At 36.8% G+C, this 18,842-nt stretch overlaps 1 protein-coding gene across 2 annotated transcripts in view; it reads left to right on the forward strand.

Moving 5' to 3' along the window:
- The window catches only part of SHPRH (SNF2 histone linker PHD RING helicase), a 67,154-nt gene that overhangs the window by 35,101 nt on the left and 13,211 nt on the right, over positions 1–18,842 (forward strand). For both annotated transcript variants that reach the window (XM_084889276.1, XM_084889275.1), the window contains exons 18-25: positions 721–863; positions 2,579–2,752; positions 3,333–3,395; positions 5,513–5,735; positions 7,432–7,575; positions 8,383–8,484; positions 10,479–10,550; positions 11,896–12,084. In XM_084889276.1, the coding sequence (XP_084745402.1) occupies positions 721–863; positions 2,579–2,752; positions 3,333–3,395; positions 5,513–5,735; positions 7,432–7,575; positions 8,383–8,484; positions 10,479–10,550; positions 11,896–12,084 (1,110 nt within the window). The remainder of the gene's footprint in view (positions 1–720; positions 864–2,578; positions 2,753–3,332; positions 3,396–5,512; positions 5,736–7,431; positions 7,576–8,382; positions 8,485–10,478; positions 10,551–11,895; positions 12,085–18,842) is intronic.

The following is an 18,842-nucleotide window of genomic DNA, read 5'->3' on the forward strand; positions in this document are numbered from 1 at the left end:
GTTATTTTTTTAAAGATAAAAACTTTCATAATCTTTTACTCTTAAATGTGTAGATTGCCAAAATTTTTTCTTTTAAGATGTCAGAACTTTAGAACGACAGATATTTTTCTTATTAATGCAAGCCATTTGTCATTTCTAAAATTTCCCTCTTATGAAATCGGTAGCAATGTCTAAAGAAGTTACACAAAATACACTCATATATATATATATATATATATATATATATATATATATATATATATATATTTACCAGTTATTCCACATTTTATCCTTCCTAATTTCATTAATTATTTAATATTCAGGCATATAATTTTGTTGTCATAGACTATTGAGTAGAATCTAGTTCAGTTGGTTGAGTATTAGCATAATGTCTTTATATTAAGAAAGAAACCTGTTACCTTTTCAAATATATGGAGGAAGTACTGAATTTTCATTTTGGTAAAGTAATTTTTAGCACAAGCTTATTATACAAGTCTGCACAAGAAGTTCTCATTCGTCTAGAGTGGTCAGGAAACAGGTGTTCTCTTTAATTATGTTATGGAAAAGTTATACTCACCCATTGTATATAAAAAATGTATACTTGACTCACCATTATTATAATTTTCTTTAGAGTAGCATTTATTGCTACCTTTGAATTTTTCATAGCACCTTTCCAAGGGATAGAAATATAAGTGAGTACTACAGCAATATTAATTGATCAGCTGTTGTCTTTTTTTACAGATTCATTCTAATTCTCCATGGTGGCTGAATGTGATCAATAGAGCAGTGGAATTCTCTATTGATGAGGAGCTTGTCCAACGAGTGCGAAACGAAATAACCAGCAACTACAAGCAACAAACTAGCAAGCTTTCTATGTCAGAGAAGTAAGAAAGTATTAAAAAATAGAATAACTGTATGATTAACCACCCTAAAAATTCACATCATTTGTTATTAAGAGGTCCAGTTAAATATAGGAACATCTGGATTTTATATTGTTGAGTACACTTCAAACCAAAATATTAGGTGTAAGTCTAAAAGAGAAACCCTTTTTTTCTATGTATTAGTCACTTAAAAATATTCTTTTTACTACTTTTTTTTTAATCTGCTTAAAGTATTTTCTTTTTATCTTTATTGGACAAAGTTTTGAAATAGACTTTGTTTTGGAGAATTTTGTCTTTAGTAAGACCTTCATACTTCCCTATATAATTCATTCCCTACATTCTAAGCATCCTAGTGCCACAGTGGCAGGTTTTATGTTATAGAGTTACCTGTTCTTTCTTCCCCATCTTTCTTCTCATCAACACTATTTTTCTGAGTCTTTATAGGTAAATTGGATTATTGCTCCAGATATAGAAATGGTGAATAATTGTTCCTTAAGAACAAATTTACTCTTTATCAAAAGTACCCTTAGTGGTCTGACTCAAATGAATATCTGTCTGATGTGGGAAATTTAGGTGTTGTGGCAGGACTGTTGATTCTTGGTGGGTAGAACAGAGAGAGAATCTTATTGCTTCTTAGATCACATCCCAGCAGAAAATTAGCCTTAATGTTGGTTTTCAGTGAAAAGTTCATCATAAGAATATAGGGTTTTTTCAAGGATATGATCTAATTCCTACCTTCTAAAGTTTAGTTTAATGAGAAGACAATACTCATAAATAATTTGAGAAATATGACTGTATAAAAACTAAACACAACAAAGTACTAGAAGGAGTGGTATTTTTAATAATTGACAGAAAAAAATAGATTAGTGTTTTGAAATGTTGGAGAAGCTTCAGGAACAAGAGTGAGCTATTATGAATAATTTGAAGGGAAGGGCATATATGGCATGTTAGGAAGGAAAAGAACATACTCTTAATTTAAAAAAGCAAACAAATTGTGTTTGTATTTCCCATTTTCTAATTTCTTATTATTTTGGGCTTTCTTTTTCCTTTCATAAGTCCATATACACACATCCATACTTTTCCTAGTCTGTTTCATCCATAGTTTATCAGAATAATTAAAGAGCATTGTTTGGATTTAACTTCAAACTGCTATATAATAACTTTGAAACTTAAGTTAAATTAATTTGTTAAGCTTTCTCAATAACGTGAGCATAGTACCTATTGAGATTACACAGGAGTCATGCTTGGCAAAATGCCTAATATATCATAAATTCTGAAAATATACACACACATACATATATAAAGTCTTATAACAAGTAATATATCTTTTGGATAATTTTCTTTATCCCCAATGTTCTGTATTTATCTTTCATCCTGCTGTCACTTCTCCACATAGAGTTAGAATGTCTGTACTCATTCAGCAATAAAAAGGATGGCAATCATGATCTTTCAAAGTCATCTAAGACAGACATAGAAGATTTTGAGTGCTGTTTTTCAGTTCCTGAGATCAGGAACTATCAGACTTTTTGAAGTAGATAAACCAATGTTATTATTCTGTGCCTAATAGATACAATAGAATGAAATTCCTAAGGTAAACTCACTAAAGTGTGACTAGGTAAAATGTTGCAATTTGTTTAGCAACTATTTTCTGAATTTGAAGAAATTGACCTTCTATTTATTTCTTTGTGTTGTGTTTGGTGCTGGTGATGGAAAATTAGGTTCCGTGATTGCAGAGGTCTTCAGTTCTTACTAACAACACAAATGGAAGAACTAAATAAATTCCAGAAGCTAGTAAGAGAGGCTGTTAAAAACTTGGAGGGACCTCCATCTCGAAATGTTATTGAGTCTGCAACAATCTGCCACCTCCGACCAATTAGACTTCCTCTCAACTGGTAGGTACTAGGAGAAAGAATTGGATGAAATGGCATCATTTCTTTAGGCCAAATTTCTTCTTTTGTTTGGTTGCTTGCTTTAATCCTTACCCCAAAATTAATTGATTTTTAGAGAGAGTAGAAGGGAGTGGGGAGAGAGAGAGAAACATCAGAGTGATAGAGACACATTGATTAGTGGCCTCCTGCACATACCCTGACCAGGGCCGGGGATCGAGCCTATATGTGCCTTGACCTGAATCACATGGGATCCTTTGGTCCTCGGGCCAGTGCTCTGTCCACTGATCCTCTGATCCAAACCAGGTAGGGCAGGCTAGATTTCTTCTGAGAGAAGAAATAATGGTTTATATAATAGACGTTTTTTTCATTTGAATTCAGACAGAAGTAGAGATATGCATTTCAATAATCTAAATTTTAAAAAAATAAAAACTCTAAAGGATCACATACTGAAAATCTTTTTCCCCCCATAAGGCATATTTGTTGAAAAGAAAAACTGAAGTACAAAATACTTAGCCTTTTGTAGAAATTACCTGATTGCTGGTTGTGTTTGTGAATATTTTACTGACAGTTTCTTCTTTTCCAGCTGTGTCTTTTGTAAGGCTGATGAATTGTTCACGGAGTATGAATCAAAGCTATTTTCTCACACGTAAGTTCTCTGATTATTTCTCATCAGGAAAATGAGACATTTATAAGACTTGATGTTTTAAATTAGAAAACTATATTTTCTTTATAATAATCTTTCTTATATATTTTTTCTCTTATTAAAGCAATTCAATTAACTTTGGCATTTGATTATTTAGCATATTCTGTTTCACCTATGCAGAAGTTTACCCCCAAATGCTCATGTCATATAATAATGTCTAATTGAGAGAGAGAGAGTTTAGGGGAGTAACAGACCCTGGAATCCAACAGATTTCAACTCAAATTCCTGCCCACAGTTGTGGGCAGATAACTTTCGTAAGTCTAAGTATCCTCATTTATGAAATGCATATAATAACAACACTATTTCACTGAGTTGTTTGGTTTTTTTTATATTAAACTAGAAGCCTGGTGCATGAAATTCGTGCACAGGGGAGGGGGATGGTGTGTCATCCTTCTCACAACATGGGACATCCTTCTCACAATCCAGGACTGCTGGCTCCCAACTGCTCGCCTGCCTGCCTTCCTGATTACCCATAACCACTTCTGCCTGCCAGCCTGATTGATGCCTAACTGCTCCCCTGCCAACCTGATTGCTCCTAACTGCCCTCCTTTGCAGGCCTGGTCACCCCTAACTGCCCTCTCCTGCAGGCCTGATCCCCGCCAACTGCCCTCCCCTGCAGGCCCAGTCACTCCCAACTTCCCTCCTCTGCTGGCCATCTTGTGTCCACATGGGGGCAGGATCTTTGACCACATCTTGTGTGTTGGAGTGATTGTCAATTTGCATATTATTATTTTATTAGATAGGATAGAGGCCTGGTGCATGGGTGGGAGCCAGCTGGTTTGCCCTAAAGGATGTCCTGGGTCAGGATGAGGGTTCCCTTGGGGCGTGGAGAGGCACGGGCAAGGGACCTGTGGTAGTTTACAGGCCAACCACACACCCCGGTGACCCAAGTGGAGGCCCTGGGATCTGGGATTTATTTATCTTCTATAATTGAAACTTTGTAGCCTTGAGCGGAGCCAAGCCTCCTGTTTGCTCTGTGGCCACAGCCATCTTTATTGGGATTTATTTATTGTCTATAATTGAAACTTTATAGCCTTGAGTAGAGGCCTAGGCCAGCCAGGGTATGCAGAAAGCTTGGCTTCCTCTGTTGCTGGAGAAACTCAAGCCTTCTGCTCGTTCCATGGCTGCAGCCATCTTGCTTGGGTTAATTTTCATACTCACTCCTGATTGGCTGGTGGGCATGGCTTGTGGGTATAGAGGAGTGATGGTTAATTTGCATATTACTCTTGGTATATAGGATAGGAAAATGCACATAATAGCTTAGCAGAGTATTTGATGCATGGTTAGTGTCTTATATAATGTTAGCTCTCACTACATATATATATATATAATTGATTTTTTACAGAGAAGAAGGGAGAGAGATAGAGAACTAGAAACATTGATGAGAGAGAATCATCGATCAGCTCAGCTGCCTCTTGCACACCCCCTACTGGGGATGTGCCCACAACCAAGGTACATGCCCTTGACCGGAATGGAACCTAGGACCCTTCAGTCCACAAGCCGACGCTCTATCCACTGAGCCAAACTGGTTTCGGCAGCTCATTATTAATATACTTTTTTCAACAAAGATTTGAAATCTTCATCCTGTGTAAAGAATTAAGCTACGTTGTAAGTGCAATAGCCATAGTATTAGCAAAATTATTTCTCTTACAAAAATGGAAATTGACAAAAGTCTAAATTCTGATTGCCTCAAAAGAGAGTGATTGACAGTGTATTTTTAGAATATCTTATGTTTTGAGGTGGGGTGGGGGTTTGAATGGTTGATGACAGTAGTTTGTTTTTTATATTGTTTTAATTCCCAGAGTAAGAGTTCAGCCTGGAATTTATAGTCATTTATTATGCCAGATGGTTCTCAAATAACATCAAATTTATGATGCCTCAAGCATTTTGAGTTGCTGTGGTTTTTTTTCCCAATGACTTGCAAGCATGATCTTGTAGACGTGATATTAAAAATTGTTGAAATTTTTATTACTGACCTTGTTTCCCATAATGGGTCTGCAAATGTGAATTTACAGTCTTTTTACCCACTGGACAGTTATTTTGTTCTCATATGTCTTCAGAGTCAAAGGCCAGACTGCAATATTTGAGGAGATGATAGAAGATGAAGAAGGACTGGTGGATGATCGAGCACCTACCACCAACCGAGGTCTTTGGGCAATAAGTGAGACAGAGCGATCTATGAAAGCTCTACTATCATTTGCAAAATCACATAGATTTGTTGAATTCATTGATGAAGGAAGTACTTCAATGGATCTCTTTGAAGCTTGGAAAAAGGAATATAAGGTCCAGTATTTTAACACTTCTTCCAATATTAAAAGTTCTCCATTACATTAATTTTAATTACCACTTTTTTCTTTTTCTCTTTAGTTTTTAAAAATCTGCTTAGCGACTTAGGTATTATAATTTATTTTTCCTAAAATGTAATGATTGTAATGATGAAAAATAAAAATAATAATACTGAATAGTTAAGGAACTTCTTATTAAGTTACTAAAAGAATATCGTTATTAAAATAAAAATATATGAAACCTTTTATTTAGCTGTTAAAATGATCATTCTTCTGTTCTTAGCTTGATCTTATACAGCTATGCTGTAAAATTAGAGTAGGGATTTTTTTTTTCATTTTTTTATTTTGTTTTGCTCTGTGAGTAAAACCAATCATCAACAACCTTGAAGGAAGATTGGAGAACATAGTAAATATTTCTCAATAGATGAGACTGGAAACCATTGTTATTTATAATGCACAAAGTGACCCTTCATATTAATACTTTAGTAATTTCCTCATGTTGTAACTATGACCTAGAGATGAGATTCTAGAATTCATTAATTTTTCATTTGTCATTGTATTTGGATTTGTTAATCCATTATCCTACTTGGTAGGTGAGGTGGGTAAGGCCATGAAAGAAGTGTTTTATTTATAATTACATTTAACATCTTTTTTTAATGTAAAGTTCTTGCCTTTTAAAGCAGGATAAAAGTATCCAGAAAAAGAAGGCATGCTATCTGTCCATTATATCAGTTCATATATTTGATAAATTGGGAAAGTTATTTTTAGAGTATAGAAATCATTGACTCATAATCATTTTTTTCTTTCACATTAGTATTTTAATGTATAAGCACATTAACACAGTTAATTACAGCAAAGCCATGGAAAAAGATAGTACTGTGTTATATCCACTTAGCTCTACATTATTCCTTTGGGTTCTGTTTGGCCACTTACTCTGTGTCAGAGGAATGCTTATCCTATAATTCTCCCAAAATTTTGTACCTTTTTTTCTCTATAACATTGCAGACTAAACCCTCTTACAGCAATGTAAATGAATGAGCTGCTGCTACACACATCAATCAGGATCTACCTCAAAGTGTAAAGTCAGTGAAGAAAGCATATCAAAAGTTTGATAATGGTTGATGTCACTTCTATAAATATCAGAAACATAAATATCCATGTTATTAAGGATGTGGAAATTAGTATATGTCAATGAAAAGTATGGAATAATAATTCCAACCCAGAATAATGGTTATCCCATGCGAGTGGGGTGGGATTTGAAAGAAAATTATGTGAGAAAAGAGTGAAATAGTTAAGAAGGAACATAAAGGCTTTCTAAGAATTCGGTATTCTCTTTTGTAATTGGATAATAGAACTCACTTGTGTATTTTCGTATTCTCATTTTCATATATACATATTTTAAATATGAAAAATAAAGTAGAGATTCCACTAGCCTAGTATGAAGCTGTATAGATCTTTGGTTCTACCAAGAAGTCTTTGGCTATTCTCTTAAGAATCTAGAGTAGCAATACTTCGCAATGTCCTATGGAGATTTCCAGTCTCTTCCTACAAAAAATTGCTTGTTCCTTAGACACTTAATGAAAATTTCACTGTCATAAGACCTCATTGAAGACTTGACTAAGGCATATCTTGGTGGTTTTAGCCAATTTTAATTATGTGCTTTACCAACATCTTTGTCTTTTCTGTTTCTCCAGTTGCTTCATGAGTACTGGATGGCTCTGAGGAATCGTGTATCTGCTGTTGATGAACTGGCAATGGCTACAGAACGTCTAAGAATTCGTCATCCTAGGGAGCCAAAGCCCAATCCACCTGTTCTTCACATCATTGAACCACATGAGGTAATTTGCAAGTAAACCACAGAAAAGAGCACAGCAAATAGCACAAAAACCCAAGATTCATAGAGGAGAGTCAGGGCAATGATCTCTACAATAAGTATGTGTTTAATTTTTTCTCTTAGTTTGGTCCATAGGAAGTTATTTGATTATGTAGGTCAGAAATGGTCAAAGATGAGCAGTTTCATATCTAATACTTATATTTTGGTTCATTTCTTTCTCTCCAGATTACAGATTCACCTAGTTTTTGAACACCTTATATGTGACACAGCCTAAAGATACTCTTGGTCAGTTTTCAGAATAGAAGTCTTAGAAGTGTTTTTTGTGTTGTTCTTTTAACAAATTTATCTTATTTTTATATTCCTGTTTTGTCTATTATATTCTGTTGAGGAAGCAATAGAGAGGAAGGGGGCATTGAGATTTTTCTCCAAATTTCTTAAAATCACTCTGGCCAGCATAGCATATTATTTCATTTTTCTTTATTCATGGATGTACTGAAAAATGATGTCACTTCTATAAATATTAGAAACATAAACAGATAACATTTGGGTTAATTTTTTTTTTTTAATATCTGACTTCAAGTGTATAGGAAAGTTTCCTATTTAAAACTTTGACATTGAGTTTTAAGCAAAAAATATATACACATTTCTTATTGAAATATATTATCTAGTATCCATTTTGCACATTTGAGTTTTCACATGTAAATAAGTTTTCTTAAAAGAGGACATATTTATATTATTGAGGGAGAAGTATGCATTTTTAATATAACTTTACCATCATTCTGAGATAGAATAAAGTTATTTTATTTTTCAGGTGGAGCAAAATCGGATAAAACTACTAAATGATAAAGCTGTTGCTGCATCACAGCTTCAGAAAAAACTTGGGCAGCTTCTTTACCTAACTAACTTGGAGAAGGTATTATTTTAAAATATGCTACTTTTGTCCCATACTATGTTATCAATAAACCACTTTAGTGACACCATTTAAACTATTAGTCCCATAATAACAGGGATTTTTTTAATTAATGTTTTATTTGTTGTTAGATATATGAGTCTGAATACTAGCTGTGCCTACAATAGTTACACACATCACAAATGAAAATGATGATCTATAGAAAATTTGTTATATAGATAATATAAAGGTATGCACTATATAACATGTAGTGCATACCTTTATATAACAGTAGTTATGTCCAACAAAAATTACATTTATATAAATTTGGGTTATTGTCATGACATGATTAAATATTTTAAATGGTGTTTTTTGTGAATAAATCATGTTAGAAAGGTGTGAGGGAAAAAATAACTAAAATTATAAATGGAATATAATCCCAATTTTTGTGACTATGTTTATTTGAAATAAAAGATAATGAACTTAATTTTTTAAAATAATTAATTTTTCTGGCACTCAACAAATATTTATTGAGCATCTACTATGTACATACATTGTACTAGAAGTTTGAGATAGACAGGCTTTGTCCCTGGCCTCAAGGGATTTTTGAGTAATTTGATGTGGACATATCATAGGCACTGGATCAAGTAGTGATTAAGATGTTAGTGATTCAACTGAACTTGAAAGATTAAATAAATGACTTAGAGCAGAACGGCCTGCTTTTAAGATGCTACAGAAATTTGAAGGTTAACATGTTATGTTGTCAAACAGCTTTTCTCAGTGTCAGTTACTGGTTAAGTGGACTCTAAAGCATTTAAAGAGTCTATTACTTGTTGAGGAATTCTATTTCTTTATAATAGAAGCAGGTAATGATGAGCCATTGTTCACAGTAGCCAAGATGTGAAAACAGCCTAAGTGTCTACTGAGAAATGAATAGATAAAGTGGAATATTATTCAGCTATAAAAAAAGAATGAATTCTTGCCATTTGCAACAGCATGGGTGGACCTTGTAGGCATTATGCTACATGAAATAAGACAAAGGCAAATACAATATGATCTCTATTCTATGTGGAATCTAATCTATAATTATGAAAGTATAATATGCTAATTAGACCAGACAGCCAAATGACCTTCTGGATTCCAGTCATCCGGACGAAGCCGCAGCAGCAGGGGCTGAGGCAGAGGCAGTTAGGGGCGATCAGGCAGTCAGGCCAGTAGTTATGGGCATCAGGAAGGCAGGTGAATGGTTAGGGGCGATGAGACAGGCTGGCAAAGTGGTTGGGGCAATCAGTTAGGAACTAGCGGTCCTGGATTGAGAGGAATTGCTAAGAGATTCAAGGATAATCAAGAGCAATGACTTGTAAAAAGAACTATTTGGTAAGTGAAACCATAAACTTAAAAACTTTAGTAATCCTTTATGTTTTCTTCAGTTTGAAAACCTACCCATTTGATGACTTTTTTGAAGCTCTCAATTTTTTAAATAGTTTTAAGGATATTTTGAAAAGCTATTATACTTCAATGTAATTCCCATGTATAATTAGGTTTCAGATCAATAATATTTCTGATATCTAGTTATTTGCTTTGCCTTAATGAGATTAGAAAAAGGATACTGAGAAGAAACCAGTATTAATCAGGAGTTATAGAAATAAATACTGTCTCTTCCTATGTCTGTGAGCCATGCTAAGCAGACATGCAGAATATATAATTTCTTTGTAACAAATCTGTGAATTTAGCTAATTATATCATATTTTTATTTTCATTTTGCCTTCTATGATAATGACAACTACAGTAATATAAATTTAACAAACTATAATAAAAATTGTTTCAATTTTTTAGTAAATGTCATTTGTAAATCCCAAGAATGATAATAGTAGTAATAAAATATAAATTATCAGATCATCTTAATCATCAGGTTATTAAAATTACAATTGCCAAAATTTACTTCCATAAACGAGTTGTATTTGTATCAGGTTTCCAAATATAACAAATATATTTTTGAATTCTTCTCTTTTGGATAGTCTCAAGACAAAACGTCAGGAGGTATTAATCCAGAACCTTGTCCAATCTGTGCTCGGCAGCTGGGAAAACAGGTGAAATTATAATAAACATCACATGCATTTATAAAACACTTCACAGTTTTCAAAGGCATTGCTCTTTGTCTGTTTTTCTGTTTATGCTATGTCAGTCAACTTCCTGTCACTTCTAATATTCTGGTGCCAGATGACTCTGGCTTCTCCTCCATTGCAGATAAATCTATTTTTGTTCTTCTTGTCCATCCTGAGCTCTCACAGTCTGTACAAGTCCCCACAAGTAAAGGAAGCGCCCTTCATCCCCAATGGCACTAAAGGTGCATGGACCACAGAACAGTGTTGCTCTGTCTGCAGAAATGCCACTGAGTCATTTCCCTGCAGCCTCCCTCCTGGGGACCCCCAGTCCTTGAGAGCAGAGGTGCACCTAGAGAGCATCATGAACTGCGTCACCCAGGAAAACCCAAATACCCTGCTCCTTCCCAGTCAGGGTTTTTAAACCGAGCTTAGATATCACATTTTCTCTTCCTTTAGTGTGGCTTCTTTTCCAAGAGGCTTTTTATTCCATCCTGCAGAGTACCTAGGGAAGGCCCAGCCACACACCATCTTTCCATTCAAGTTCAAGCACATCATAGCTTAGGGCTTAGGAGCCTGCCACTCCTAGCACCATTCTGTTTTAATTGTTGTTGGTGGTTTTTATCAGGTGGAAGGTTGAATAATTAACACAAGATGTCAGAACTTTTAGAACCGACACCTCAATTAAATCCAATGCTGTTCTACACTCCCCCACCTCCACTAAAAAGGGGATAAATCCCCACAATATGCTCCAGAAAAGTTAATGTGTCTTTCTTAAAATATGAGAAGGGGGTTTTCAAAAAAAAAATAATTTTATTTGTTTATTTCGTAATTTTTAATGTATCACAGAACCACTTTTAAGACATATCTGAGATACTAGTCCATCTTATTACCTATATAGTAAATGTTTTAACATGGAAAAATGTAAATGTTAAAGTATTTAAAAGTTGTATGGACTATATTGAGTGTGATATTGCCTCCAAATTAATGTTGCTCTTAGTCCTTGTATTTTATCTGCCATTAGAGTGCTGAAGGGGTAATTCACATTCTTCCTAAATACTGAAACGAGAATAACCACTTATAAATAACAGTGACTAGCTGACTATTGTGCTCACTGTTAAGGTGAGCAGAACTAAACACTATGAAAGCTTACTCTGACTGGACTTAAAAAATCATTCACTTAAATGTGCAGCTTAGTTTTTATGACTTACAGAATACTCATATCATGAAATAGGCAGCACAATGATGACTTCTTCTCTTCTAAATATATGTACATATTGGAAGGCATGTTCGGTGGCAACTCCCTGAGCATAGTCTGTGTTTTCTTTTCCAGTGGGCAGTCCTGACCTGCGGGCACTGTTTCTGTAATGAATGCGTTTCCATTATTATCGAACAGTACAGCGTGGGCTCCCATAGAAGCTCCATTAAGTGTGCCATTTGCCGCCAGAACACATCTCACAAAGAAATCTCGTATGTCTTCACCTCGGAGAAAGCCAGCCAGGAAGAGGACATCCCTGTGAAGGTGAAGTAGATTAAGAACATGTAGAAGACTATTCAAGGAAATGAGAAAATCAAAATCAGAATAAGGCTGTGCATGTGTAGGAACCACTGTTGTCTCTCTGGACACACTGCCCAAATGCCTCAGCTTCACTCTCTACCCTCTCCTGTGAGACCACAAGAACACTCTCTCCCTCATAGCGATAGGCATGCCCACTGTGGCCAAAACGTGCCTTCTTAGAATTCCACTTCCCTGTTATTTTCTATAGTATCTGCCCACTACAAATAGTGCTCTGGTTACATTAGAGATTTATTTAAAGAAAGCTTCTGTCCTCATTCTTTCATTTATCCCTGGATATCTGGGAAAAGGATATGCCCAACCAGGTTGAAAGAGAAAGTAGACGGGTTACTGAAGTTAGTGGTCTTTTAAATGGTGTGGATTAATATTTCAGGGTGCAACCTAAACTTAGCTTTATTTCCCTAATTTTTTTCCCCATGCTTCATTCCAAACTTTTTTGTTAGTGGTGTTAATCCTTACATGAGGATATTTTTCCATTGATATTTGGGGGGGGGGGGGGGAGTCAGAGAGAAACATCGATGTGAGAGAAGCATATTGATTGGTTGCCTCCTACACATGTCCTAACCAGGGCTCAGTCCAGGGAGGAGCCTGCAACCCAGGTATGTGCCCTTGACCAGAATTGAACCCGGGACCCTTTGGTGTTCAGGCCAATGCTCTATCCTCTGAGTCAAACCAGCTAGGGCTTCATTCCAAATTTTAAGGAAGTGACCATAATTTGAAATCTAAACATGATCTGTAATTTATTCAGGAAAGTCTGTACTAGACTTTTTGTTCTTTGTATTTCTTAAACGTGGTTTGTTTGTTTTTCCCCTAACCAAGCTTAGATGAAGGACAAATAAATACATGAATATAGTATGGGATGTAGGCCAGAAGGACTAGTCGAGAGAATGGTGGCATATACTCACGCAAGAGGTGATAGAATCTTTTTCCTTAATTCCTTCTCCTTCTGGGTCCTTGAAGTTCTCTTCTCACTATGTTTAAGGAGTGTGTTTTGGGGTAAAATTAACTACCCCACTTAGGCAGTCTCAGTTAAGCTGTTAGAATATTAGGCAGTTGTTAGGATGCCCCCTCCTGAGAAAACTATAGTTGGATTTAAAAATACCTAATTGCTCTTTATTTCTACTGTTACTTGAGTAAAACCTGAAAATATCAGTTACATTGCTGTCTAGAAAATAGTAGAGAACATTTAGAGAGACCAGTTTAAGAGGCTACAGCAATAGTGATTATGTCTTTGATTGTATTGGTGGCAGTGGCGATGGTAAGAAGTGGATATATTAAGAGATGTTTAGAGTAAAGTTGATTAGAAGATAGAATGTTGTAGGGGCTGATGAAAAAGATTCCCCTGGTTTCTGATGTGAAAAAGTCAGGGAGATAATGGTGCAGTTACTGTATTAAGGTATTTGGAAGAGGAGTACATTTAGACATACTATCTTTAAAGTGCCTAAGACATCCAATTAGAACTATCCAGCAAAGCGTTAATATGTGGAGCTGGAGATTTAAAGTCAGTCACTGGCATACGAGATCTTTGCAGCCATGAGAGAGAATGAGATTACTTAAGGAAAGGAACATGGAAGTTAGCTTCAGATCAGGTCCTGCAGAACTCCATAGCTTCGTGAAGGTGGAATAAAGGAAGCAGGCTGAAAAAGGAGAGCTAGAAGGAGCAACTGGAGACAGCACTCCAGGCGAGTGTACGGTCCACAGAGGCCACAGGAACACTGCTTTGATAAGGAGGAGACTGTCAGCACTGCCCAAATAATAGGCAGAAGTTCGACTATCAAGCAAACAAGCTGTAAGATCAGGTGTTTTTAGCCAAAAAAAAATTGGCAATCTTCATTAGTCATTTTCAGAAAGGACAGGTATTCAGGACTCCAGATGTGGCTGGAGAAGTGGGTGACCCAAGTGAGGTGAAGGAAAAAGGGTTCTATTGTAGAAGATGAAGCAGTGAGACCCAGATGTTGAATGGGTTGAATGGGTCCTAGTGAATAATATTTAGAGTTGGTTATACTTTACCCTACTCACCACACAAAGAACTACTTTCCTTCTGTGTCCCCCTCTCCTCCTTTCTCTCTATTGTATTTCTCCCTTTCCTTCTAATAAAAATGGTCTTTCTTAGCTCTTCTTTTTCTTCTGTCTCTTCCTCTGGCCTCAGACATCCTAAGGGCCACAGATGGCATTCCTGCCTAAGAAGGGCTGCTGACTCTTAGATGAAAGCATTCACAGTACAGGAAGCAGCATATGACAGAACTGCTGTGTCAGGCCTACTGCGCTGAGGTTTAGGAAGTGATCACTCTAGCTACAAGTAAACAGTACAGCTTCTGTGAAACTGAGTCACTGAACCAACCAAACCTAACACCTGTTTATTCTATGGCAGCTTTCCTAGACCCCAGGAAAGAGACTAAGACAGTTCCATTTGTTGTCCTGTTAGGACAGGGGTATCAGTGTACAGCTGTGTTCATTGTGCTCTAATTTCTTCCTGTCTTTCATGGGTTTGATGAACACATGAATTAATTAAAGCATCTTGTAAAAATTATAAGACTACAGAATTTACTAAATTAATTTATATTTAGTCATAGATAGACATATATATGCTTTTTTTTTAATTAAATAAATGACTGAATATTTTTCCTATTATGCAAGCAAATCTTGCTTCTTGCTGCCTTTTCTGTTACCATTTGTACCTGTCACTTCTGCCTTCTGCTGCCTGTTCCCTTTTCTTAACTTCTGTCACATGACTGCCCTGGTGTCTGCCACTTTGTCTTGAAGCATCTGCTTATTGTTTTCTCAGATTTTCACTGGACTCTTCTAACTATCTAAAACTCTCCCATAAAATGCTCACATCGTCTAACTAGAGTTGAGGATGTGGTCAGATATAAAATAAAGATGGCTCTATGTGGATAATGAAGGCATTATTTTGAAATTTTGTAAATATTAGTTCATACTATTCCTAAATTTAGGTTTTCTTATTATTTATTATCAAATCCCTGATTTTTATTAAACAACTCTGAGAAGTAATTTTTTAAATTTCATTACAGTTTTTATTTTATCTAAAATGTTTATTTCAATCCAGCCAGTGTAACTCAGTGGTTGAGTATTGACCCATTCCTGGTCTGGATACATACCATGTTGTGGCTTGATCCCCAGTAGGCTGCTGATCAATAATGTTTCTCTTTATCAGTGTTCCTATTTCTTTATCCCTCTCCCTTCTTCTCTCTCTAAAAATCAATAAAACCATATTTTTAAAATAAAACCATATTTTCACTCTAAGCCAATGGTTGATACTGTTGGACATATTAAATAATGTAATATCATACATAGTGCTTAATTATGTAGCTGATCTCAGATAAATAAATACTTAAAGAATATAAAAATGGTATTAAATAACATAAGACTTTTTTTCTACTAGTATTTCATAATATAAGGGATTCTATAGATTGAGCATAGAAATAAGATGAATACTGAGATCAGAATGTTCTCTATAGTGGATGGTTGTAAGTTAAAGACTGAATCTGCCCTAACGACAGTATGACAGTATTCCTAAATGACCCTTGGAACCTACTGGGCATTTCACAAAGTAAACAAAATTCCCCTTGCAAGTCCTGACAACTGCCAGGCATTTTGGACACTGAAGTAGGCCTCCTGGCAGAACATAAGCCCCACGTGGCATGTTCCCTGTGTCCTATATTTGGCTAGGTTTTACACAGAGCATTTTTGTTGGTGGAAACCCTGACCCTGTAATGGACAAGGATTTTATGTCATGAGAAGTTTCTATCCAGGAGAAAATGTATTTCTATGGTTTAAACCATAAATAATCTTTATGAAATTACCTTTATGAAGAGTGTAAACTCCACTAAAATGTAGAAAGGACATTATTCTTGAGGTGGGAACTTTGTTTTATTTACTACTGTGTTCCCATCATCCAGAACAATGCCTGGCATGTAACAGGTACCCATTGAGTGGATGGATAGATGGATGGATGGACAATTGTATAGTATTTACATACTAGAGGCCTGGTGCATGAATTTGTACACTTCTGGCCAGCTGGCTCCAGTGGGGCCAATCAGGCCAGGCTGGCAGGGGGAGGGGCATATTAGCCTTTATTATATAGGGTAATATCCCTAAGACCCTTTGTGTCCAAATAAAGCTTTTATTTTTTTTGCTATTGTTAACTTATCTCTTGAAAATCATTATTCAAAGTGTTTAAAAGAACAGGATAATATTTTGATGGCCTTATGCACTGTAAGATTTCCCAAAGCCAAGGTAGAGTTTCCATTTAACTTCATTCAAGTAATATGTGAATGCTTAAAAACCCAACACTTACCCCAGGCATTTGCTTGAAAAGTATTCCCACTTTATGAGACCAGTAATACAAGTTGCATAACAGCACCAAGTTGTATGTATCACTACCAATTTGGGTTTTTAGCATTGTGAACAGGTGCAGACAGAAATAAAACAATGTTAGCTGGTCTTAGTGGAAACTACTATGGATAGCACAAGCACATTGAGAGAGTTAGCTCTACTTCAAAAAGAAAAGTCCAGAATAAAAGTAATGGAAGTAGCCCTAGCTGTCTTGGCTTAGTGGATAGAGTGTCAGCCTGTAGACTGAAGGGTCCCAGGTTCGATTTCGGCCAACGTCACATGCCTGGGTTGCAGGCTTGATCCCCAGTACAGGGTGTGCAGGAGGCAGCGATCAATAATTCTTTCTCTCTCTCTCTCCCTCTCCATTCCTCTGCAATCAATAAAGAAATATATATATATATATATATATATATATATATATATATATATATATATATTGTAATGGAAGTAATAAAATACCAAGACAAGTGACTTCCTCTAAACTGAACAGTAGTGGGAAACATTTAAGTTATTTGCAAGTTACAAACCACCAAAGAAATCTAAAGAAAAATCTATGCTACAAAATCTTATCTTCAGGGCTATATCTATGTACAATTCTCTGGTGTGCTTTTATATTCAACTAAAGGCCCAGTGCACAGGTTCATGCACTGGTGGGGTCCCTCTCATAATCCAGGACTCCTCAGGGGATGTTGGACTGCCAATTTCAGTCCAATCCCTGCAGGCCAGGCTGAGGGATTGGTCACCAGTGCATGAATCCATACACCAGGTCTCTATGATGGACTTATGCACCATAAGATTTACCACATTGGTTATCCTCTTCCCGCCCTCCCCACTTTCTTTTGAGATTCATCAGTCTGTTCCATGCCTGTTTGAATACAGAATGTTTCCATGCCTGTACATTAAGTGTCTGCCTTCTGGTGGTCAGTGCACGACATAGCTACTGGTCGAATGGTTGGACACATAGCATATTAGCCTTTTATATATTTAGACTAGAGGCCCAGTGCATCAATTCATGCACTAGTGGGGTCCCTCGGCCTGGCCTGCACACTCTCGCAATCCAGAACCCCTCAGAGGATGTTGGGCTGACAGTTTCAGCCCAATCCCTACAGGCCAGGCAGAGGTACCCCACTGGTGCACAAATCCATGCAACGGGCCTCTAGTATACATATTAGATCTTTTGTTAATCTCTTCCCACCCTCCCTCTTCTTACCTTCCTTCTGAGATTCCTCAGTCTGTTTCATGTTTCCATGCCTGTGCATTGAGCGTCTGCTCCCTGGTGGTCAGTGAGCATCATAGTGAACAGTCAAATGGTCAGACACTTAGCTTATTAGCCTTTTATATATATAGAGACTAGAGGCCGGTGCACAAAATTCATGCACTGGAGGGTGGTTCCCTCAGCCTATCCTGCGCACTCTTGCAGTCCAGGACCCCTCACTCCTTACCACCCACCTGCTCACTAATCCTTACTGCTAGCTTGCTGCTCCTTAGCCCTGCCGTGGAGGCAGGAGAGGCTCCTGCCACTGCCATTGCGCTCGCCAGCCGTGAGCCTGTCTTCCGGCTAAGCAGTGCTGCCCTGTGGGAGTGCACTGACCACCAAGGGTCAGCTCCTGTGTTGAGCGTCCTCCCCCTGGTGATAAGTGCCTATCACAGTAACCAGTCACTCTGGTCTTTGTGCCATAAGGTGAGGTGATGAGAGGTCCTGCTTTCGGCGGGACAGTCCTGATTTTTAACAATTTGTCCTGCGTCCCGCGGTGTTTCCAAAAATGGCACTTTTTATTTATTTTTATTTTTATTTTTTTTAAATCAATCTTTATTGTTCATATTTAAATCAATCTTTATTGTTCATATCCGGTCCCGGCCACTCCGGGCAAGGGATCAAGCCTGCAACCCAGGCATGTGACGTTGGCCGAAATCGAACCTGGGACCCTTCAGTCTACAGGCTGACACTCTATCCACTAAGCCAAGACAGCTAGGGCTACTTCCATTACTTTTATTCTGGACTTTTCTTTTTGAAGTAGAGCTAATAATATGAACAATAAAGATTGATTTAAAAAAAATAAAAATAAATAAATAAAAAGTGCCATTTTTATTTCTTCCCCCCTCCACCAGGTTCCCACCCCACCCTCCGCCCCCTCCCCATCCCCCATTGTCCTCATCCATAGGTGCACAGTTTATGTTCAGTCTCTTCCTCCCTCCCTTTCCCCGATAGTAAATCCCTTTTCAGATAGTAAATCTGTTACTTAGCATTTTCTCATATCAATAATACCTCCACATGCCCAATGATACACTTCACACAAAAGACATTTCCAAATAGGTCAACCAGCCTCATCCAGGCCCCACCCAAGGCA

The sequence above is a fragment of the Pipistrellus hanaki genome, assembly GCF_964339955.1.
Source record: "Pipistrellus hanaki genome assembly, chromosome: 7".
NCBI lineage: Eukaryota > Metazoa > Chordata > Mammalia > Chiroptera > Vespertilionidae > Pipistrellus > Pipistrellus hanaki.